This window comes from Balaenoptera physalus, assembly GCF_965194825.1.
Source record: "Balaenoptera physalus genome assembly, chromosome: 8".
Taxonomy (NCBI): Eukaryota; Metazoa; Chordata; class Mammalia; order Artiodactyla; family Balaenopteridae; genus Balaenoptera; species Balaenoptera physalus.
This window is the reverse complement of record NC_138887.1, coordinates 104,167,930-104,192,421: the sequence shown is the minus strand read 5'-3', so window position 1 is coordinate 104,192,421 and position 24,492 is coordinate 104,167,930. Positions and strand designations below refer to the sequence as shown.

General features: G+C 37.5%; 1 protein-coding gene and 1 long non-coding RNA gene across 3 annotated transcripts in view; one reads left to right on the top strand and one right to left on the bottom strand.

Annotated features, from left to right (window-relative positions):
- CHCHD3 (coiled-coil-helix-coiled-coil-helix domain containing 3) overlaps positions 1–24,492 on the top strand; it is a 281,079-nt gene that overhangs the window by 48,581 nt on the left and 208,006 nt on the right. For both annotated transcript variants that reach the window (XM_082473146.1, XM_082473145.1), the window contains exon 3: positions 10,793–10,874. In XM_082473146.1, the coding sequence (XP_082329272.1) occupies positions 10,793–10,874 (82 nt within the window). The remainder of the gene's footprint in view (positions 1–10,792; positions 10,875–24,492) is intronic.
- LOC309666102 lies at positions 1,690–10,783 on the bottom strand. The gene is made up of 2 exons (XR_014266899.1): positions 7,209–10,783; positions 1,690–6,894 (listed from the first exon to the last, which is right to left on the bottom strand). It is a non-coding gene; the product is annotated as an uncharacterized lncRNA (long non-coding RNA).

The window sequence follows — 24,492 nt, the reverse complement described above, 5'->3', positions numbered from 1 at the left end:
TTGCTTGTATCAGTGTGGTAATTAGGAAGGTGGACTGAAATATGATATGTCAACGTGAATTGGTCTGTGTTACTGTACAACCAGGTATTTGTGAATAATGTATACATTTTACTCTCTAAATTACTTTTGAGCAACAATCACTAGCATTCATCAGTCTTTTATAATTTAGTTGCAGATTATTGATTATGACTGCCCTTCAAACACGCACAGATCTCCACCAATTGCGAAAATCATCTTTTATTTATAATTTTTCCACCTCATTCCTTTTTGTTCCATTTCTAAACTTGAAGAGAGGCCTATAATTGCTGCCTTCCGTTGTTCTCCTCCCACTGATTCCCGATGCCCAAACCATCTGATTTCCATGCACTCCCTGGGATGATAGGTAATTGTAAGCCATGCTGCCAGATCTTCCTCCTTTCTGAACCTGGACTAGGCCTTGGAGTCCTACACACGGCACCCCAGGCCGCTGCTGCCAGTTGATCGGAATTGGCACATAAGATGAAATCTGTTTATCATTTCTGTACATGGTACTTTGGTTCGTTTCTTCCATTCCACTCCACTCCACTCCATTCCATTCCATTCCTTTCCATTCCTTCTTTGTCGCTAATGATGTTCTTCTTTCTCTCCTCTCCTTCATCTGATGAATTCTTAAGGCCTATTCCTAGCCTTCTACTCTTTTCTCTTTACACACTTTATTTTTTTCCAAGAGAATTCACTGAGCTCAGATCTGTAACAGTCATTTCCAAGTCAGCATTTCCAGCCAAGTCTCAAATCAAATCTGAATTTCAGGTTCAAATATCTAATTGCCTACAATTCCATGTGGTGATTCTACCATTACTTTCAATTGAATGTGTCTGAAACTGAACTCATTATCTTTCTTCCCCAAACAGCCTCTCCTTCTTTCCTTAATTGACCATCATGGGTATTAGTTTTCTGGCATCTGGGTGCACCTTTGACTTCTTTCTCTTTCATCTCTCGGTCAGTAACAGATGACCAGTTTTTCCCATGAAAGCCCTTGCATCTTAGACTCCATCTTTATGGCCAGTATCCTCATCACCTTAAGCCCGTGTCTCTCAAACTTGAGCGAGCATCTGAAATCTGGTGGGCTTGTTAGCACACAGATTGCTGGGCCCCTCCCCCCAGGGTTTCTGATGTATAGTTCTGAGGTGGGTCTGAAATATTTGCATTTCTAACAAGTTCCAGGTGATGCTGCTGGGGGATTGGGGTGGGGGGGCGCTGGGCGGAGAGAATGAGGCTGTACTTTGAGAACCACTCCTTGCTTTATGCTTTCCCCATCCAGTTAATCTGCATATCTTTGCCAGATTAGACTTCTTGTAATGCCCCATTTCACTGCATTATTTTCATTTTTTTTTAACATCTTTATTGGAGTATAATTGCTTTACAATGGTGTGTTAGTTTCTGCTTTACAACAAAGTGAATCAGTTATACATATACCTATGTTCCCATGTCTCTTCCCTCTTGTGTCTCCCTCCCTCCCACCCTCCCCATCCCACCCCTCTAGGCGGTCACAAACCACCGAGCTGATCTCCCTTTGCCATGCGGCTGCTTCCCACTAGCTATCCGTCCCACGCTTGGTAGTGTATATATGTCCATGCCACTCCCCCACCCCGTCACAGCCTCTCCCTCCCCCTCCCCATATCCCCAAGTCCATTCTCTAGCAGGTCTGCATCCTTATTCCCGTCTTACCCCTAGGTTCCTCATGACCTTTTTTTTTTTTTCTTAGATTCCATATATATGTGTTAGCATACGGTATTTGTTTTTCTCTTTCTGACTTACTTCACTCTGTATGACAGACTCTAGGTCCATCCACCTCACTACAAATAACTCAATTTCGTTTCTTTTTATGGCTGAGTAATATTCCATTGTATATATGTGCCACATCTTCTTTATCTATTCATCTGTTGATGGACACTTAGGTTGCTTCCATGTCCTGGCTATTGTAAATAGAGCTGTAATGATCCTTTTTGACCCACCTCCTAGAGAAATGGAAATAAAAACAAAAATAAACAAATGGGACCTAATGAAACTTAAAAGCCTTTGCACAGCAAAGGAAACCATAAACAAGACCAAAAGACAACCCTCAGAATGGGAGAAAATATTTGCAAATGAAGCAGCTGACAAAGGATTAATCTCCAAAATTTGCAAGCAGCTCATGTAGCTCAATAACAAAAAAACAAACAACCCAATCCAAAAATGGGCAGAAGACCTAAACAGACATTTCTCCAAAGAAGATATACAGATAGCCAACAAACACATGAAAGAATGCTCAACATCATTAATCATTAGAGAAATGCAAATCAAAACTACAATGAGATATCATCTCACACCGGTCAGAATGGCCATCATCAAAAAATCTAGAAACAATAAATGCTGGAGAGGGTGTGGAGAAAAGGGAACCCTCTTGCACTGTTGGTGGGAATGTAAATTGATACAGCCACTATGGAGAACAGTATGGAGGTTCCTTAAAAAACTACAAGTAGAACTACCATATGACCCAGCAATCCCACTACTGGGCATATACCCTGAGAAAACCATAATTCAAAAAGAGTCATGTACCAAAATGTTCATTATTTTCATTTTTAAACAACTGTCCATGGTGCCCTATTTCTTAATATTTCTTATCCAAACTCCTGCCTAGTTTTCAAGGCTCCTCACAATTGAGCATAATTTACCCTTCAATTTTTTTTTTCTTACAAACAAGCTTTGTTTGGTTTCCTTTCCATCTGTCTAATGTACGTCCTTGCTTGTGTCCCTCCTCCTTCATGAAATACTCCATGACTACAGCCCGCCTTTGTAAGTGTCATTAATACTAAACCCTCAAAGTACAATTTTAATAACTCAGACTCTTATCTCCTTAATGGTAGGGACCATTTGTCTCTTACAAAGCCTAGCGTAGGATTAAGTCAATGTGGATTTACTACCTAGTGAATTGATTGATTTCCCTAGTTTGTGTATTCCTTGAGGTCACTTGATTTGGGAGAAAATAATTAAACAAACAAAAATAACTTCATATAGTTGACCAGAGAATAGAAACCTGAGCTTAAGCATTAAAATAAACCTTATAGCCAGTACAGTAAGCTTATAATGAATACCCATCCTTCTCTCCTTTATAAATAATATACTGTTGGTAGTGGTGGCTCAATTTTCTGTACAGGAGGGTCCACAGGAGCAGAAACCTGGGGTGGTGGTGGCGGCAGTGGTGTGGAGAGTTGGGGAGAAGGCGCATATTTGTCTTGAATTTCTTTTTTGAGTGGCAGCCCACATTTTTTACTTAGATTATATGTGATTTTGCAGAGTGTGTGCTACGTTTTTTCTAAATCGTCCCTAAGCTACCCAAAAAGTTGGTGACTTATTTCACCTAATGACTGATGTTTGACTCCACAGATCAAACGATTAACACATTTTTATTGAACATCTGCTGTATGCCTAGAAGAGCCTGCACAATATTGCTCCCTCTCCCACCCTGTCCTTCCTTCCCTCTTTATTTTTGCTTTGTCTGTAAAGCCTAGAGGATGTTTTTGTTAGTTTGCAGGGTATTTGACAGACAGTTTTTCCAAATGAGTGGAGTGTCACTTCAGAGGAACAGTTGGCAGTATATGTTGTCAACGGTAGACCCTTTTATTCTTTCACCTTCATGTTACCGGGCTTTTAGGGGAAGTGGAGGCTCAAGCATGAATTCAGTCCCGTTTAACGCTGCTGTGTAAGGGCATGGCTGTTGGAGATTTTCTAGTTTGGGTTCTCATTTTATAGAGGAGACAGCTTCGGCCTAAAGCAGTGATGTGTTTTTGAGCAAAATCACAAAAATGAATTGTGGCAAAACCAGGGCTAGATGGGAACCGCCTTTATTTCCAACTTGGTCCTCTTTGAATGTCATGACTCTTTATGGAGAAACCTTTGAATGCAGCCACACTCAGGACTATTGGAAAGAAAGAAGCAGGTTTGGGTGGTTTTGGTACTTCATTTGGGTTTGGAGATTTAACGCTGTTGAATTGCTGGTTTTATCTCCAGTGAACAAAATACATCCCTTTGTGAAACAAACAAAAAAATTAAGCTATGCATCAAAAAGCAATATCCAGAGGTAATTATTATTTTTTAATTTAAATTATAGATCTTATTTTCCTAGAGGCTTTGTGAGGTCTTGCAACTATTATTCAGGATATTAAGACATGAAATACTAGGTGTATCTGATTCTCAATACTGGTTTTATGAATTGTCTGCTTAAAAATGTGGAAACTGTAGAATATGAGTGATGAGCTTGTCTTTTGCTCTACAGCATCTGCAGTCTGGTATTGATGTTTGCTTTCACATAGAAGGTATTGTGGAGCTGGTTTCCACGAGTGCTTGTTGTGAAGCAAACAATAAAATGGACATTATTTGCATATTATGCCATTCAGATTAGAAATTTACGAAGGTATATAAATCCTGATGGAGCAATAATACTACAAAATAAGCCATTAACCTGATACAGTTAATGTTTAGGTTGCCAAACTGTAACACGGCGCCTTCTGATTCGATATTTATGGTTTTGAAAGTGCAGTTAAGGATTTTCATTCCAACATTGTCGTTAGATTTAATGTATAAGTGGCCTCAGTTACCCTGCCAGGTATCTAGACAAATGGCATTTTTTGAAGGCAGTCTTAGGATACGTTATCCTTAAGGTGATAGTAAATGTTATTTTCAGCTGAATATCATCATACTTAACACACTCTGTGTGTGTGTTTAAATCAGGTTTGTCTGCTAACTAGATGGTGCCACAAATGGATAATGGCAAACTGTTACATGTTTCTTTCTAACCCCTGAGATTTATTCTAGCCATTTTTTGACTCTTCTAATCAAACTCTGTACCTTTTATAAGATAAGGAGCAGTACAAGATTTATCCTGCAACCCACATGCTGTGAGTCATTTACTTCTGATATACTGTGTGTTGTATTTCATTGATTGCATGGATGTTTCCATTATTATTTTTTAAACCATCAGTGCTTTTTTTGTATTAATGAATTTATTGAAATTATAAGATTAATGGATATTTCTATGGAGCTGAAAATTGAATTTGGCTGTATCTTATGGTATAAGCTTTGGCTCAGCTGTCTCAGTCCTGGCAGAGTCCAGTGTTTATCTAAAATCTGCTGCTTGTGTTATGCAATTACATACATTTATTTTCTTCTGAGAGTAGATTTTCATAGTTCTCTTTGGTGTTTTTAAACTAGCATATGAAAATAACAGGGCTTATAAAATTGGACAAGGTATGTATCAGTAAATGGTAAAACCAGAAAGAAATGGAATAAAGGAAAAATCCCAAAGGACCTGACATTTTTCTAATAGGCAAGCCATAATTTTTATTAAGTAACTTGCAGAGATTGTTTCAGAAATACTGTAATTGGGGAGGGAATTATGCTGTAAGGATTATGCTAGGAAAATGAAAGAAAGGGAAAGTCATAGCGGAAAAAGTTACAAAGGAAATTGGTATGTCCCTTGAGGTCCAGGGAATCTGTGTAAGTCTCCAATCATGGTTGTATTTTCAGTCTTTGTTTTTTTCATAGATGATGAGCCATTCATAAAGTCATTTCATCTTTTGGAGTCATTTCTGTCCACTATTCAAGGAACTGTCTTAAATATATTATAGTGTCCCATCTTCTCCACCCCTTCCCTCTCTACCCCTCGTTTAACCAGTTTCTGAAAACAGAATTAGGACATTGTCATGTAATATAGAAGACAGGTGAGGTGTAATAAATTTATGCTACACTTTCTCTGAGAATTAAGATCATGGTATTCACAGTTCCTAAGAATACTAAGAATCATGTAGTATAAGGTTAGGAGTTTTTTATTTGATCCTGAAATTAGAAATTAGAGATTCTTAGAACTTCTTAAGAATTTAACTTAGAAATTTAGAATGTGGCTAAGAGGAGCAAAAGGTTGCTAGGCAGTCAGTAAAGCTGACTTTGGACTAACCAAAACATTTGTTTAGAATGTTGTTTACTAAAAACGAACAAAAATTTGAGCTGCTTTTAATACAAATATTTCTTATTTTCAATAGTAGTTTCAAATAAAGGGTTTAGGGCCGACTTGCTATAACCAAGCAATTGTAATGCTTGATTTTTTCTCACATGTTTTATGGTTAGTGTTGTATCATCTTTAACTAACTGACAAAATCCCAGTCTTTGTGTTCACTGAGATACATATGCCATTGAGAAAAAAATTAAAATCGCTTCTGAGAACATTTTAGCAAGTACAGAGTACAACTATGTGAAGAAAGCATCCTTTTGTCTTAATACATTTTAAAAGGGAGGTGTGTACGTTATGTGAAAATTATAGAACCCTACTTACTGAGCCTGAACTAGTTTTGCAGGTTTCTGTGGCCAGTCTGATTTATATGGCTTGAAAATTTCTCGTTTTTACTTTTTCTCATTTCACAAACTCTGCCAGTCCTCAAAGATCTACGGGAAACTCACTGTGCTAATAGGCAAAGTTGGCCTTTCTGTGCTTCTTTTAAAGTAGTCCATCCTGAAACACTGACCTTTTAGTTTAATAACAGTTTTATTTGAGAGAATGTTCAGATCCTGAAGCTGAAAAGAGTGTTTTCAGAAAAGCCATTTTGAATAGTGGTCTCCAAATGGTATATCTTTTTCCCTTATGCACTTTGGACCAGACCTATCAGAAGAAATATATTGTTGCTTTCTGTATTCTATTGATTGAAAAACAAATAACTTGAAACTTAGATTTGCTCAAAACCCATTACCACGCTGGTTTATTTTCCTGCCTGGGCTTTGAATTGCTATTTTAGATTTTAAACTCTTTATGCTTGGTCATGTTTTATCTTTTGTTATTTTAAATTCTCCATTATAGCTAAGCTAATTCTCCATTTCAGCTGTGACCTTGAAATTTTTTTTTTAAATTAATTAATTAATTAATTTATGGCTGTGTTGGGTCTTCGTTTCTGTGCGAGGGCTTTCTCTAGTTGCGGCAAGCGGGGGCCACTCTTCATCGCGGTGCGCGGGCCTCTCACTGTCGCGGCCTCTCTCATTGTGGAGCACAGGCTCCAGACGCGCAGGCTCAGCAATTGTGGCTCACGGGCCTAGTTGCTCCGCGGCATGTGGGATCTTCCCAGACCAGGGCTCGAACCCGTGTCCCCTGCATTGGCAGGCAGATTCTCAACCACTGCGCCACCAGGGAAGCCCTCAGCTGTGACCTTGGACGTGAGACCCAAAAGTTTTGTGTGTGTGTGTGTTTCTTTTCCAGAAATAGCTAGGGCATTAGAGAGACAGCTATGCTTTAGTCCCTTGACTGACCAGAAGTGATGTGAACTAGCCCGTCCCTTGGGCATGTCTTCTTCAGTGGCTTCTGGAGCTTCCCTGACCTTTGCATCTCTTGTGCTTCCTCTTCCCATCTTTCTCCCTCCCCTCGTGGCCTCCCTAGGTGATAGCACCATTATCTCCATCTATCAGTATTTACCACCTCATCCCACGGTAGGTGGCTTGGCAGACATGAGAGGCAGGAGGGTATAGAGAAGGAAGACAAGCCTTGAAGCTGCATTTCCTTCTCTGCAGTCTCTTGCATGGCTGCCTTCCCAGCCACCCAGCTGGTCGCCATGTGGTAATGGAGTCCTTACCGTTCCCTTCCAGGTTTATCACATCATCATGAAAAGCTCACTGCTGATTTTGGCTCTTCCCCTGGTAGCAAGCCCTTATGTAAGAGGCGTACAATGCACTATTAAGATATGTTGTATCAGCTCACTTTAGAAAACTGATCTCACTGCTTCATGCTTAGACCTGGTATACCAAGGTCTTACTGAAGCCTAGTTTTAATTGAGTGAAATTCAGTTGAATTGTGATTGAGAATTTGATCGAATTTTGCATGAGAAAAATTTTGCTGCAATAATTTGAAGCAATCAGGGGAATTTGTGTGATTTTACACATGGTCTGACTGTGTGTTGATCCTAACTGGTATGTACACTTCAGAGTATAGTTTGATCAGGTAGTACTAATTGGGTGAAATATTTGTCTCAATTTTTGCTACTAATAGAGCTACCAGCTGTGAACAGCTTGAAAAAATGTCACGTTGTTTTGCTTGTTTATAAGAAGGAGATGAAAATGTGAAAATCATCACCTTATAGAGTGCATAGCTGAGAACTTCATAGCCAGCTGACACCTATGTAACCTACCCGGTTTTGTTTTTGGATGAGGAAATCAAAAGTCAGATAGGTTAACTGATTGATCTAAAGTCTAGCTAATCGAAAAACAAAGGCTATCCATATCCAGACTCCTTGCCGAGCTCTTACTGTCTGTAATTTCTCAAGTGGGATTTGTATTATTTTGGACGTTTAATGCTGAAAAAAAAAGTCTTAAGATTTGCCGGAATCAAACAATTCCCCGTTCTAGTTTTAATTAATTAATTAATTAATTAATTTTGTGTGACCTTTTCAAAGCAGAGACTTGCCTCTTTCTCATGCTGTAGACTACAAAGTAGGAGAGATGGCAAACAGCAGCGTAGTGTATATATAGTTCAAATGGAGAACATCCATTTTAGAGCAACCTTTTGAGAAAACTGCTGCCCAGAGAGGCTAGTAACTTCCCCAAGGTACCCCAAATTGTTGATGCCCAAGCTGGGATCAGACCTCAGCTAGTGTTTACCTCTTTTTCTGATTCCTTGTCCATTATTCTTTTTATTTATATTGTATTCTTTTTTTTTACAGCTTTATTGAGATACATTTAACATAATACTCATTTAAAGTGTACAGTTCAGTGGTTTTCAGTATTTACAGAGTTGTGCACCCATCTTACAATCTATTGATAGTTTCAGAACATTTTCAATACCCACAAAAGAAATCCTGTATCCTTAGCTGTCACTCTCCATTCCCGCCTCCCCTGCCCCAGGCAACCACTAATCTACTTCCTTTGTCTACAGATATGCCCTTTCTAGACATTTCATATCAGTGGGCACATACAATATGTGACCTTTTGTGTCTGGCTTCTTTCACTTAGCACAGTGTTTTCAAGATTCATCCATGTTGTAGCATGTATTAGTACTTCATAACTATTTATGGCTGAATAATATCACACTGAATGGATATACTACATTTTGTTTACCCCTTCATCAGTTGATTAGCATTTAGGTTGTCTTCACTGTTGGGATATTGTGAATAATGCTGCCATAATATTCATGTACAAGTTTTTGTGTAGACATATATTTTCACTTCTCTTGGATATATACAGTACATAACAGTGGAATTGCTGGATAATATGGTAACTTTGTTCAGCATTTTGAGAAACTGCCAAACTATTTTTATAGTGACTGCATCGTTTTGCATTCCCACCAGCAATGTATGAAGGTTTCAATTTCTCCACATTCTCACCAGCCCTTGTTATTGTCCTTTTGATTATAGTGGGTTTGAATTGGTAAGTCATTGTGGTTTTGGTTTGCATTTCCCTAATGATGAATGCTGTTGAGTGATTTTTCATGCAGTTATTGGCCATTTGAATACCTTCTTTAGGGAAATGCCTATTTATGTCCTTTGCCCATTTTTAATTTTGTTGTCATTTTATTGTTCTGTTCAGTTGTTCTGTTGTAAGTATTCTTTGTATATTCCGGATACAAGCCACTTGTTAGCTATATGATTTGCCAGTATTTTCTCGCATTCTGTGGGTTGTCTTTTCACCTTCTTGATAATGTCCTTTGATGTTATTGTTTTCTGATAGTCCACAATTAAGAGAAGACATCCTTAGGACCTTTCATATATCTTCTTTGTTATTGCCCAGTGTCAGCTAAATTTTAAAGTTTTTGCATATCCTGTTGTAATTCATTTTTTGCATATTCCAGAAGGCAAGGTGCTTATAATGCAAGATTGTCAAATAAAATGTCATTGAAGAGCAGAGACAGTACTAATTTCCGTCTAATAGGCTCAACCAGTTGAAATACTTGTTAGGTCCTGTGTGTATTCCTAGATCTTAAGTGTTTCTGGTGCTTTCTTGGTCATAATTTTGGGTAGTGGGTTTTGGGTAGTGAAGAGGAAAGAGTCCTTGCTTATTTCTTATGGAAGGCTCTTAAAGAGTATGTAAAATTTGTCTCTTTTATTTGCTATCATAGCTGTAAGAATCTTACAGAACATGTTGTACAAAATCTTCTAATTGGAAAGACCAGATGTTTCAGATCAAGTCATTAGGTATTTAGAAAGCTCCAGCCGTGTTCTCAGCACTGTTCTGTGTCTCTCTCTCCAATTGTTGGCACTTGAATTTGAATGACGTTTTCCAAAAAATATGGTTTTAAATATGAGTCATAAATTCCCTTTTTTTCGTAAATCATGGAAAAATGAATGTAACTACAAATGATTTTCTTTCTCTAATAAGTGATTTTTTAAAATGTTTAATTATCAAAGTAGGAATGTTTTGGTGTCATTTTCCTCTCTGAAGTCCCTTCCTTACACCCTCTCCTCCCCCTCTATGCAGTTGTCAGACTTTAATGGTAGGACATCATTTTAAAGAATTTGTACTTAATGGCTCAGTCCCACTGGGCAGTAGTAAGCAGCTCCTTGAGTTTATTATAACTTTTGGCAGGTGTGGAGATTTCTAGGTCACCAGGGAACTCTTGATTAAATTTCTCCTGAAGTGCACTAATTGGTCTTTTCTACCATGCTTAGGTGGTTCCAAGGAGACACTGACCAGCTGGCAAAACTTTGCCTATTAAGATCTAGTCTCAGCTTTGCCTTCCTGAGTATTCTCATGCTTTTGTTTAAAAAAGTCACTTATTTTATCTCCTTCCCCTCTTTATTGATTTTAGTTTCTGATGAAGAATTGAAAAGAAGAGTGGCTGAGGAACTGGCACTGGAGCAGGCCAAGAAAGAATCTGAAAATCAGAAACGGTGAGCTTCATGGTGTTTGAGACAGATTTTGGCAGACTTGTCATATTTATGAAATATTTTTGGAGAGGAATGATTATAATAAGACTCATCATTTGTATTCGGCTGAACATGTATGAACGTGGCTGTTGGTGGTTTTGGATTGTGCTTGTTAAAGCCCTAGGTTATCCCCTTCCCAAACTCAATTGTAAATGACCATTTTATTTCTTGTGTATTTCTTAGTTGCATGAATAATTGAGCCCTGTTTTTTCAATATGTGAGAAGTAGTTCTTGAGGATTCTCCTGGCATTTCTCAGGCTAGGTTCTTTTAATGAATATATTTATGATTGAAAATTACATCGTCTACTGTGGGTATTAAGGGTAACAGTATTGTAGCTAATAATATTATATGTTATAGATAGTACCCATGTTAATAAGTAGCACTGATTAGTAGTATGCTCACTTAAAAAAACAAAGATGTTACAGATGAGTGTAAGGTTGAAAAAACAAAATCCTCTGTAATTTCATCCTACAGAGATAACCACGCTTGAACATTTCATTCCTCTAGATTTTTTTGTATACGTCTATATTATTGTTGTCATTATTACTACTTCTACTAACAATAGCTGCTAAAAGAATGTTCACTGAAATGTTTTTGTAATAGAAAACCGGAAACAATCCAGATGCCCATCATGGAGGGCTGGATGAGTGAATTACGGTACACGGAATTTTATTACAGTGGAATATTAGGCAGTCAAGTAGATCTTATGTGCTGATTCAAAAAAATGTTTAAAGGCTGTAAACTGAAAAGAAAGCAATGTTCAAAACAACATAGATAATTATTTTTTTTTGGTAAAAGTACTACTTTTTAAAGACTTAAAGTATATACTTACTCATAGAAATATGTGGAGACATTTTAATTCAAGATAGTCAAGTGTGCTATTTCTGAAATTTCCATATAGCACAAAGCATTATTATTATTATATGATTATGCAAATATCTTTCACATACACAATGACTACTACCAGTAGATGGTTTGTAAGTTTGTGTGTGTGTGTATGTGTGTGTGTGTGTGTGTGTGTGTGTTTTGGACTGCTTCACTAGTTTGGTTGAGAGAGCTAATGTAAGGAATCTTTGAATTGGATTCTAGTCTTCACTGGCTATAGGGGCTTCAGCGTATAATTTAACCTCTTTGGGCCTTAAATATTTCATCTCTAAAGTGAGGGTTTATGACATGTTCTCTAACATTTCTTCTCTTTGACGAAGTGCTAAATAAGCTAGGTCCGATTTGCCTGAAACGTGTAGAACAGGACATGAGTTTTACTGTACATTAAGACCACCATTTTTCTCAGGAAAGAGAGAAGGCTCATGGCTTAGGGTTTTAAAAATCAAGATGTAGTTAGTACTGCTAAAAGTGTCTACGCATATTTCAATAGTTTCCCACGCAGCACTTCATAATTATTTAATTGGGGTTAGGTTGATGGAGTATATAATTAGATAGTGAAGTTAAAATATTCAAAAAAATTCAGACCATTTTCATTAAGAAGCAGAGAAAATCAATGTGTTATGGTAGAATTCCTTGTCTTTGAAATTTTATTACTTTTAATTGAATTTTATTTTAATAAGGAGTTTTTGGTTAGGCCTTCATATTTACTTTGCTTATTATATTTCACATAGGAATTTTTTGTTTTCTTTTCTTCCTCTATGGTACAGGCTTTTGTTACAGTAATTCTCACTGTGGTGGGTTTTTTTTTTCCCCCTCTGTGACTTAGCTCCCATTTGTTCTCCGGTTCTATGAAAGGTAAAGGGCAGATGAGATGGATAAAAGGTGCCAGTGAGGGCTGATTTCATCTCTCATGTGGACTGGGGTTGGCAGCCTAGCTGTAACCTGGGACAAATGACTATTGATAAAGAATTTATTTTCTGTCACTTCTAAGGGGAGCAGAGGGTGGTACAGCCTTTTTTATTGTTTTCTCTTTAAAAAAAATGTTTTGTTTGAAGGCTTCTTCATGCAAACCTTCAGCTGTCAAATCTTGGCAAAAAGTGTGTGTTTATCTGTATGATAGCTCTCAGAAGAATCAATAGCTATTTTTTTCTTTTTTCAACCAGAGAAGAAACTTCAGAAAAAACATTAAGAAGGTTTTCTGTGCTGTCTTTTAAAAGCAACTTTTTGGAGAAACAAAGCATTTATAGATAATTGTATCTGTTGCCTTAATTGAATAAAGCCTTGGAAGCAGTTTGAGAAAATGGTTCCTTGTGTCCTGGACTGTCAGTGGTACATGCCTGGCTTTCCAAGTCTTCTCTTTTCACCCAAGATGTACCCATAACTGTAGTTGAGTTCCTGAGCCCTTAAGATTGGGGCATAGGTACATGTAAGTGTAAGGGATCCAAGGTATGCAGAAAGGACTTTGGAAATTATTTCCATTGTGATATTTTTCTTTATAGGATAGTTATCATTTTTAACCTTTTTATTATGGGCATTTTAAAACACCTTCAAAAACAGAAGGGTACAGTGAATCCCCATGACACTGTTTCAACAATTCTTGTTTCATCTATACCCCATTCACTCCACCTGTGTGGTGAATGGTAAGGAGAAGCACCAACATTTTTAATAGGTTGGTGAATTTCATGGCAGGGAAATACTCTGAAATATCTTCTGTCAGGCTAGCTTAAATAAGGACCTTGTTTCAGTTAGGTTTTTTTGGTTGAAAGACTGGAACTTAACTCTGGCCGACTTGGGAAGCAAGGAAATTTTTAGAAGAATATTAGATAGTTGAAAGGAATCAAAAGGAAGACTAGAGAACCACTAGGTAGGGAAGAACTGGGTAGTACTTAAAACTTTACACAGTGAGGAAGAAGTAATTCCCCAGGATGACGGTTCCATGATAAAGGGGAAAGGATGGTGGGTGGCTGAATTTCATTGAAATGAAAATGCCATCGATTTCTAAGAAGCATTGTATTTGATGTACCACTAAGAAAAAAATTGCTGCAAATAATAACCCAGTAGTTTATATCTTAGAATTTTTTAATTGAAAGAGCTCATTAAGACTGACTTTGAATTTCTAAAAACCTATCACTTGTATGTTCATAAAAAGGAAAATGTAAGTGAAATAAATAGGTTAAGGCAGTGTTGTCAACTAGGGGAGATTTTGGTTTCCAGGGGACACATGAAAATGTCTGGAGACTTTTTTTGGCTGTCACAACTAGTTAGGTCTTACTGGCATCTAGTGGGTAGAGGCCAGGGATACTGTTAAACATTCTGTAATGCACAGGATACCCCCCACCCCCCCCCCAAAAAAAAACAAACCTCACAAAAAAACAAAGAATTATCTGGCCCAAAATGTCAGTAGTGCTGATAGTGAGAAACCCAAGGTTAAGGGACTCAAAACCTGTTCATGTTGGTTCTGATTCTTCTTAATTGTTCTGTGACTCAGGGTCTTGATGTCTGTGTTTTTATCATATTCTGTGCCATCAAAACCTTGATGACACAGCATTCTGCTGTTGTACCTGGGATTTTTCCAGGCTGCTGACACCAGTTTTGCAAATTTTGCTGCTTATGCACAAGCTATGCCAACTATTCAGGACCAGGCTGGCAGACTGCAAGTGTGAGGTGCTTTCAGGTATGTGGAAACGTGGGCAGATAGGGTCCTAGAACTGTATTTCGTCAGTACAGTCTGTACATACTCTAGACCATAACCTCTGTTAGGTTGGAAATGATTTTTTTTTTTTTTTTGAATTAGGGTATAGTTGTTTTACAATGTTGTGTTAGTTTCTGCTGTACAACAAAGTGGAGTTCCCTGTGCTATACAGCAGGTTCTCATTAGTTATCTATTTTATACATATTAGTTAGTGTATATATGTCAATTCCAATCTTCCAATTCATCCCACCTCCACGTCCTCCTTTGGTGTCCATACGTTTGTACTCTATGTCTGTGTCTCTATTTCTGCCTTGCAGACCGGTTCATCTGTACCATTTCTCTAGATTCCACATATATGTGTTAATATACAATATTTGTTTTTCTCTTTCTGACTTCGCTCTGTATGACAGTCTCTAGGTTCATCCATGTCTCTGCAGATGACCCAATTTTGTTCCTTTTTTTTTTTTAGAAAGTGCTGTCTTTTATTTATTTATTTATATTTTTGGTTGCGTCGAGTCTTCGTTTCTGTGCGAGGGCTTTCTCTAGTTGCGGCAAGTGGGGGCCACTCTTCATCGTGGTGCGTGGGCCTCTCGCTATCGTGGCCTCTCTTGTTGTGGAGCACAGGCTCCAGATGCGCAGACTCAGTAATTGTGGCTCACGGGCCTAGCTGCTCCACGGCATGTGGGATCCTCCCAGACCAGGGTTCGAACCCGTGTCCCTTGCATTGGCAGGCAGACTCTCAACCACTGCGCCACCAGGGAAGCCCCTCGTTCCTTTTTATGTTTGAGTAATATTCCGTTGTATATATTTACCACATCTTCTTTATCCATTCGTCTGTTGATGGACATTTAGGTTGCTTCCACGACCTGGCTATTGTAAATAGTGCTGCAGTGAACATTGGGGTGCATGTGTCTTTTTGAGTTATGTTTTTCTCTGGGTATATGCCCAGTAGTGGGATTGCTGGGTCTTATGGTAATTCTACTTTAATTTTTTAAGGAACCTCCATACTGTTCTCCATAGTGGCTGTATCAATTTACATTCCCACCAACAGTGCAAGAGTGTTCGCTTTTCTCCACACCCTCTCCAGCATTTATTGCTTGTAGATTTTTTGATGATGGCCATCTGACCGGTGTGAGATGATACCTCATTGTAGTTTTGATTTGCATTTCTCTAATAATTAGTGATGTTGAGCAGCTTTTCATATGCCTCTTGGCCATCTGAATGTCTTCTTTGGAGAAATGTCTATTTAGGTCTTCTGCTCATTTTTTTATTGGGTTTTTTTTTTTTTTAATATTGAGCTGCATGAGCTGTTTGTATATTTTGGAGATTGATTCATTTGCAAATATTTTCTCCCATTCTGAGGGTTGTCTTTTTGTCTTGTTTATGGTTTACTTAGCTGTGCAGAAGCTTTTAAGTTTCATTAGGTCCCATTTGTTTATTTTTGTTTTTATTTCCATTACTCTAGAAGGTGGGTCAAAAAGGGTCTTGTTGTGATTTATGTCAAAGAGTGTTCTTCCTACGTTTTCCTCTAAGAGTTTTATAGTGTCTGGCCTTTAATCCATTTTGAGTTTATTTTTGTGTATGGTGTTAGGGAGTGTACTAATTTCATTCTTTTACATCTAGCTGTCCGGTTTTCCCAGCACCACTTATTGAAGAGACTGTCCTTTCTCCATTGTATATCCTTGCCTCCTTTGTCATAGATTAGTTGATCATAGGTGCGTGGGTTTATCTCTGGGCTTTCTATTCTGTTCCATTGATATATATTTCTGTTTTTGTGCCAGTACCATACTGTCTTGATTACTGTAGCTTTGTAGTATAGTCGGAAGTCAGGGAGCCTGATTCCTCTAGCTCCGTTTTTTTTTTTTTTCTCACAAGATTGCTTTGGCTATTTGGGGTCTTTTGTGTCTCCATACAAATTTTAAGATTTTTTGTTCTAGTTCTGTGAAAAATGTCATTGGTAATTTGGTAGGAATTGCACTGAATCTGTAGGTTGCGTTGGGTAGTATAGTCATTTTCACAATATTGATTCTTCCAATTCAAGAACATGGTATATCTCTCCATCTGTTTGTGTCATCTTTGATTTCTTTCATCAGTGTCTTACAGTTTTCTGAGTACAGGTCTTTTACCTCCTTAGGTAGGTTTATTCCTAGGTATTTTATTCTTTTTGTTGCAATGGTGAATAGGATTGTTTCCTTAATTTCTCTTTCTGATCTTTCATTGTTAGTGTATAGGAGTGCAAGAGATTTCTGTGCATTAATTTTGTATCTTGCAGCTTTACCAAATTCATCGATTAGCTCTAGTAGTGTTCTGGTGGCATCTTTAGGATTTTCTATGTATAGTATCATGTCATCTGCAAACAGTGACAGTTTTACTTCTTTTACAATTTGTATTCCTTTTATTTCTTTTTTATTAAAATAAATTTATTTTTATTTATTTATTTTTGGCTGCATTCAGTCTTCGTTGCTGCATGCAGGCCTTCTCTGGTTGCGGTGAGTGGGGGCTACTCTTTGTTGTGGTGCGCGGGCTTCTCATTGTGGTTGCTTTTCTTGTTGCAGAGCACAGGCTCTAGGTGCACAGGCTACAGTAGTTTTGGCACGCGGGCTCAGTAGTTGTGGCTTGCGGGCTCTAGAGCACAGGCTCAGTAGTTGTGGTGCACAGGCTTAGTTGCTCCGTGGCATGTGGGATCTTCCTGGACTAGGGCTCAAACCTGTGTCCCCTGCATTGGCAGGCAGATTCTTAACCACTGCACCACCAGGGAAGTCCCCTTTTATTTCTTTTTCTTCTCTGATTGCTGTGGCTAGGACTTGCAAAAGTATGTTGAATAATAGTGGCAAGAGTGGACATCCTTGTCTTGTTCCTGATCTTAGAAGAAATGCTTTCAGTTTTTCACCATTGAGAATGATGTTTGCTGTGGGTTTGTCATATACGGCTTTTATTATGTTGAGGTAGCTTCCTTCTATGCCCACTTTTCGGAGAGTTTTTATCATAAATGGGTGTTGAATTTTGTCGAAAACTTTTTCTGCATCTATTGAGATGATCATATGGTTTTTATTCTTCAACTTGCTACTACGGTGTAGCACATTGATTGATTTGCATATATTGAAGAATCTTTGCATCCCTGGGATAAATCCCACTTGATCATGGTGTCTGATCCTTTTAATGTGTTGTTGGATTCTGTTTGCTAGTATTTTGTTGAGGATTTTTGCATCTGTATTCATCAGTGATATTGGTCTGTAATTTTCTTTTTTTGTAGTGTCTTTGTCTGGTTTTGGTATCAAGGTGATGGTGGCCTCATAGAATGAGTTTGGGAGTGTTCCTTCCTCTGCAATATTTTGGAAGAGTTTGAGAAGGATGGGTGTTAGCTCTTCTCTAAATGTTTGATAGAATTCACCTGTGAAGCCATCTGGTCCTGGACTTTTGTTTGTTGGAAGATTTTTAATCACAGTTTCAATTTCATTACTTGTGATCGGTCTGTTCATATTTTCTATTTCTTCCTGGTTCAGTCTTGGAAGGTTTTACCTTTCTAAGAATTTGTCCATTTCTTCCAGGTTGTCCATTTTATTGGCATAGAGTTGCTTGTAGTAGTCTCTCATGATCCTTTGTATCTCTACAGTGTCTGTTGTAACTTCTCCTTTTTCATTTCTGATTTTATTGATTTGAATCCTCTCCCTGTTTTTCTTGATGACTCTGGCTAAAGGTTTATCAATTTTGTTTATCTTCTCAAAGAGACAGCTTTTAGATTTATTGATCTTTGCTATTGTTTTCTTTGTTTCTATTTCATTTATTTCTGCTCTGATATTTATGATTTCTTTTTTTCTACTAACTTTGGGTTTTTTTCTTCTTTCTCTAGGTCCTTTAGGTGTAAGGTTAGATTGTTCATTTGAGATTTTTCTTGCTTCTTAAGGTAGGATTGTATTGATATAAACTTCCTTCTTAGAACTGCTTTAGCTGCATCCCGTAGGTTTTGGGTCATTGTGTTTTTATTGTCATTTGTCTCTAGGTATTTTTTGATTTCCTCTTTGATTTCTTCAGTGATCTCTTGGTTATTTAGTAGCATATTGTTTAGCCTCCATGTGTTTGTGTTTTTTACAGTTTTTTTCCTGTAATTGATTTCTAATCTCATAGCATTGTGGTCGGAAAAGATGCTTGATAGGATTTCAGTTTACTTAAATTTACCAAGGTTTGATTTGTGACCTAAGATGTGATCTGTCCTGGAGAATGTTCCATGTGCACTTGAGAACAAAGTGTATTCTTCCACTTTCAGGTGGAATGTCCTATAAATATCAATTAAATCGGTCTGGTCTGTTGTGTCATTTAAAGCTTGTATTTCCTTATTTATTTTCTCTGGATAATCTGTCCATTGTTGTAAGTGGGGTGTTAAAGTCCCCCACTATTATTGTGTTACTGTCAATTTCCCCTTTTATGGGTGTTAGCATTTGCCTTATGTATTGAGGTGCTCCTATGTTGGGTGCATAAATATTTATAATTGTTATGTTTTCTTCTTGGATTGATCCCTCGATCATTATCTAGTGTCCTTCCTTATCTCTTGTAACAGTCTTTATTTTAAAGTCTATTTTATCTGATATGAGTATTGCTACTCCAGCTTTCTTTTGATTTCCATTTGCATGAAATATCTTTCTTCATCCCCTTACTTTCAGTCTGTATGTGTCCCTTGGTCTGAAGTGGGTCTCTTGTAGATAGCATATATATGGGTGCTGTTTTTGTATCCATTCAGCCAGTCATTGTCTTTTGGTTGGAGTATTTAATCCATTCACATTTCGGGTAATTATCTGGAAATGATTTCTTGAGTGTCTTCCTCATCTCCTGCCTAATTCAGAAATCCTTTTACAGCATCTCTGACTGGTCATGCCACACACATTTAGAACCCATTCAGAAATCATTTAAACTGAAGATACTTTATTAGGCCATTTAGAGTTTACCAGAACTCCTTTAAGTTTCCACTTCTTTATTTTTCATTTATTTTTTAAATTGAAGTATAGTTGATTTACAATGTTGTATTAATTTATGCTGTACAGCAAAGTGATTCAGTTATACATATATACATTCTTTTTTATATTATTTTCCATTATGGTTTATCACAGGACATTGAATATAGTTCCCTGTGCTGCATAGTAGGACGTTGTTGTATATCCGAGTTTCCACTTCTTTAAAACTAATTTGCAAATGTGGCCTAATAAAAGTTGCTTTCGAGGAGGAGGTTTCTACTAGGGCCACAGCGACGACATAATTAATTGTAAGCACTATGACTGTATAGGTTATATTCTTATTTCTAAAGAACATTTACACATGGAATCTCAATTCAGTTTATCTTAGATCTTATTCTGTTTTATGAGAATCTTGAGTGATTTGATGCCTTCCAAAATCACTGACAGAAATTCAGTACACACACTAAAATTGTTCGATCTAATTTGGAATCCTACGTTTGCTTATTACAACATATAATGGATGGAATAGTTGTTTGGTGTATTGAGAGTCAAGAGCAAATTAAATGCCCGTGTCAGCAGTCTGTTTTTGCTGTGATACTCTATTGTGTATTTTGGATTATAGCTGACCATATGTGTTGCAACTATAGCAGGCCAGTATAGCAAGGATGCAATATGCTACAGTTTGAGTATAGACTTTTAAAATGTGATTTGCTTCTCTCCTGTGCCCTACCTCCAAAAGTCAGTCTCTGACAGCAAGAAAAATGTGACTACTTCTGACCTCTGACCTTTGGCATTTGAATTTCACCTCTATACCTATAAAGGCAAGTGAAAGTTGCCTCCATTTTAATAACCTTTTTCAAGAAGCCAAGAAGAAACGGAATAGCTACTTGATGTTGTAACTAGCTGTATGTCAACCAAGATTACTTGCTTGCTGTTTTTAGGTGGATGTTAGTTGAGATTTTACCCCAGTTTTAATTACTTGAACAATTACATTAGATTTGTGAGACTCAAAATAATTTGGTTTAATAAATTAGTCATAAATTTTATCAGCTGTGTGGTTAAGTTAGAGTATAGCACAGTCCATTTATTTTTCCATTTATCACATCAAATAAGGACTTATATCATCAAATAAAGGCTTAAAACTTGTTTGTATCAATACTTCTTAGTTTCTCATAGTAAAGGTGAAATTCATAGGGATGGTGTCTTCTGTTTAAATCCACTGTATATAATAATTCATTTTAATTTTATTATTTGATATTATTTGCCTTTGGAGGAAAAAACTGAAGAAGGAGGAAAGAATCCAATATAGAAAAACAGTGTTTGGGGGGCTTAGTGTCACATTGAAAATACATAATGTAAGAAATCATCTACCTAGTGTGGTATCTTTCACATGGTAAACTCTCAGAAATATTTGTTCAATTGAATGATTGAATGAATCATTTGGACTGGAAAATCTTGACAGTCTCCTGGGAAGGGCAGTCTACTCTGTATACATATGCATATACATTTCACATTATGTTAAAAACAAAAAAACTATGCTTTTAAAAATCAGACATTAACCAAGGACTATAGATACTAGAGACTTGTTATAAATCTTTGTTTCAAATGAGTGTAGTGTTAAACGTTGTTTTCTAGTCATTGACACATATTACACAGTTGTTAGGAAATTACATACCTTCAACCTGCAAGTCATCTCTAGGTATATAGTAATTAAAAAAAAAAACCAACTTTCAGGGAACAAGTTCTGTTGATCCACTAATATTTATCAGTGGCTTTTATAATAAAAAATGTAGTTTTTAAGTGACCTTAAAAGATCAGTTAGCATGAATCTCACTTCTAATTTACAAATATTTGCAAAGAAGGTGATTACAGAAGTTTGTACCCTGCTGTGTTGTGAGCAGATTCCCCAGTGTCTGGCTCCAGTAGGGGCAGTGGATGGTTGATTGGCATTATCTGGAAAATATTTCTTTATGTGCTCTGGCATATAAGAGATCCTTCTGTAGTATAAAAATCCCAATATATTAGATTAATTATTTTATTAACCTCATTAAAGCTTTTTTTTTTTTTTTTTTTTTAAATGCATGTTGTGTTGCTGTAGTTTCATTCCTTTAACTTTTCTATTCCATTCTGCTTAAAAGTAAAGCCCTAACTCGTTCGGAATGTAATAGGTCACATCCTAACCACCCAGTACTTTTCACTGGGAGATGACTGGACGTGCTATGTATGTGCTAAGTATTGGAATCTTTAGCCATCTGCTACTTTCATCTTTTTTCTTCAAGTGGCACTTTTCTATTTTTAATAGAGACAAGTGCTTTCTGTAACCAACAATTACAGAAGGTTGAATTATCCAGTCTATGTTTTATTCACATCTCTTTACTTTTTCCAAATCCAGTTTTCTTTCCTATTGATGTTATGCTGTTGTAGACTCCTACCCTGAATTCTGTTTGAGAAGCTATTTTTACATGTAGGGCTATTAAACCTGGAAAACCAGAATCAATCAAGCATGCTGTAGAAATCTGTAACTTTTTTTATTGGTTGTAATAGCAGCTGTGATGTTCAACCACTTCTTGTTCAGATGTTTCTTTTGACAGTAATTACAGTGTTTTCTCTCATGAAGCAAGTGTTTGAAGTAATTTGTGCCAAAGTTGGTTTCTGCATTTGGAAGTTTCTAGGAGTTGGTTTCTGAGTGTCCTGTAGTTGTTGTAGTTCTTGTTGAAGTTTCTCCATTACCCAGAACAATCTCAGGGGGAGCAGACATTGCAATATACTCTGTAAATCATTTATTATTCTTCACATAAACTATTAATGTTTTTTGTCAGCGTTATCACTGTTTTATAAAAACAGATGACTCAAGTAGACGTATGTAAAGTTTTCCGTCAGCAGTGGAAGCAGGACTTGAATTGGGCTGCCTGCCCCAGAGCCCTGTATTCTGTTGCCGAGGTGATAGAATCATATTGTGTCTCATCACCCTGTAAACATTTATTCAAAGGAAACCCGACAGAACTCTGATACAAAACTGCTTCAAGTGCCATCTGGTTATAGCTAGGACTAGGGATTTAGAGCTCTGTCAGCCATTTCCCCCACCTTTTCCCTTCCTAGAAACCTGGGAAGCATAGGGCTTAGTTTGAGAAACTTCTGGTCAGAATAATTTTCTCTCACATTGGGACACTTCATTTGTGAGGAGTAAACTTTTCTTTTCCAAACAGCATTTGTTGGAGAGACTCAGTTCAGTTTCCGTTTTAGAAGGTGAGTGGGCAGTGGCCTCATGTCCATCTCCTTGCGTCCAGAAGTCCGTACTTATGGACAGTGGTCCATGTAGGCTGGGCCTTACCCTGCTGAGCCCTCAGTCCTGGGCCTTCTGGGAACCATCTGCTGATCCTGCTGGTGATGAATGCCTTGTTAGGAGGAGGGTAGCAGGATGAGACCCTCCTTTGGCAGTTCCCTCCTCAACTGGGGAGAAATACACAGGGTTCTCCTCTTTCTCTCCTGACCTCAACAGGTTTGCCAGTAGAGCCTCTAGCTGTAAAGGAGTGCGGGCAACATAGTTATAATTCAGATGTAAATTTTATCTCAGCATTATAATATTTCTAAACGTTGGCACATTTCCGTGTTTAAGTAAACCTCCCGCACCCTTTCCTGGTTGCAGAAAACCCTTAAAAACGAGTAGCTCATCTTAAGTTTCTGATAAATATTTTTTTGAGAGAACCAATATTATTTTGCATCCCATTCTTATCCAGAGCAGCTGTCATTTGTCTTTGATGAAAACTTTCTTCACAGTTCATAGATGGCATACACATAGAATACACACACTGGGGTCACATTATGTTATGAAAACCATTTCGGGGTACAGGACCCATGTGCCTAACTGAAATGAAAACATTAAGAAAATAATAGGTGTTGGATTCTTGTATTTTCTGAGCACTTTATATATTTTAACTCACTTCATCCTCACAACACCTCTATTGTCTGCACTTTATAAGTGAGGAAAGTGAGAGGTAAAGAAGAAGCTTACCCAAGGTCATATCTGGTAAGTGGAGAGCCTGGGGTTTGAACTGAAGTCTCTGTCAAGTTCATGCACTTCACCATCCTGCAGTATTACCTTTCTCTGTGTATAGGGAATACTCTCTTTAAAGTTTTCATTTACAATTGTGAGAAGAGGTAACAAACATTTGCTTGGGCTTTCACCTCTAAACCATTAGTAAATAAAAGATCTCTTAGAAATGATCTCGATTGTGTGCTCCTGGTTATTAGGTCTGTGCAGCTGCTCTGGATGATATTTTTAAAACTTCCTTTATCTTAGTACCAAAATCTTTTGAGAATTTGTGTTTAAAGTTAATATTCTTTATTCACGTTGGCTATAACTCACTATTAAATGCTCGTTTGTGTCCACGTTTTCAGTGACGGTGGCACTTTGAATTTCTTGTTAGCTTAAGATTGGGACATTTTTCTTAATAGCACAGCAGGGGCGGGGTGTGTGGAAGCAGATGAGGCCCTGCCTCGTGAACTTTGGAGGCGAGTGCCGCTTCCTGTCAGTGAGGCACACACGTGCCCAGTAGTGCTCTGCAGAGTTCTCTGGAGCAATCGGGCCCTTCCCCTGTGCGGGAAGCAGTAAAGAGGCACAGCGCTTACTTTAATAGACGATCGTGAAGTGGAAATTATTTTGGATTTCCCCTTCTGTATTCATCCTTAGCCTTTTTTTTTTAAAGAAACTTGGACTCATTTTCTTATTTTGTATTGGTTGTGTTGCTTCACTTGTTGGGTTTTGGTTTGTAGTATTTGTTACTATTTATTTGCCTTTTATGTGATAGAGTATTTTGATGTTGTCGCATTTAGTCCACAAACTGATGTGTTTTTAAATCAATGAAAAAAATCTAGCTGCTGGGACAGTGTGATTTTGGAACTCAAATATGGAATTCCTCCACTGAGTAATGTGCAGCTAGCACAGGGGCAGTTTATTAGTTATATACTATTTACAGTTGTTTCCTTACACATACACTATGTAGCTCCTCCAGGCTTAAACCGGTTCATTTGGAAATTTTTTCAAGTTACTCCACTGAA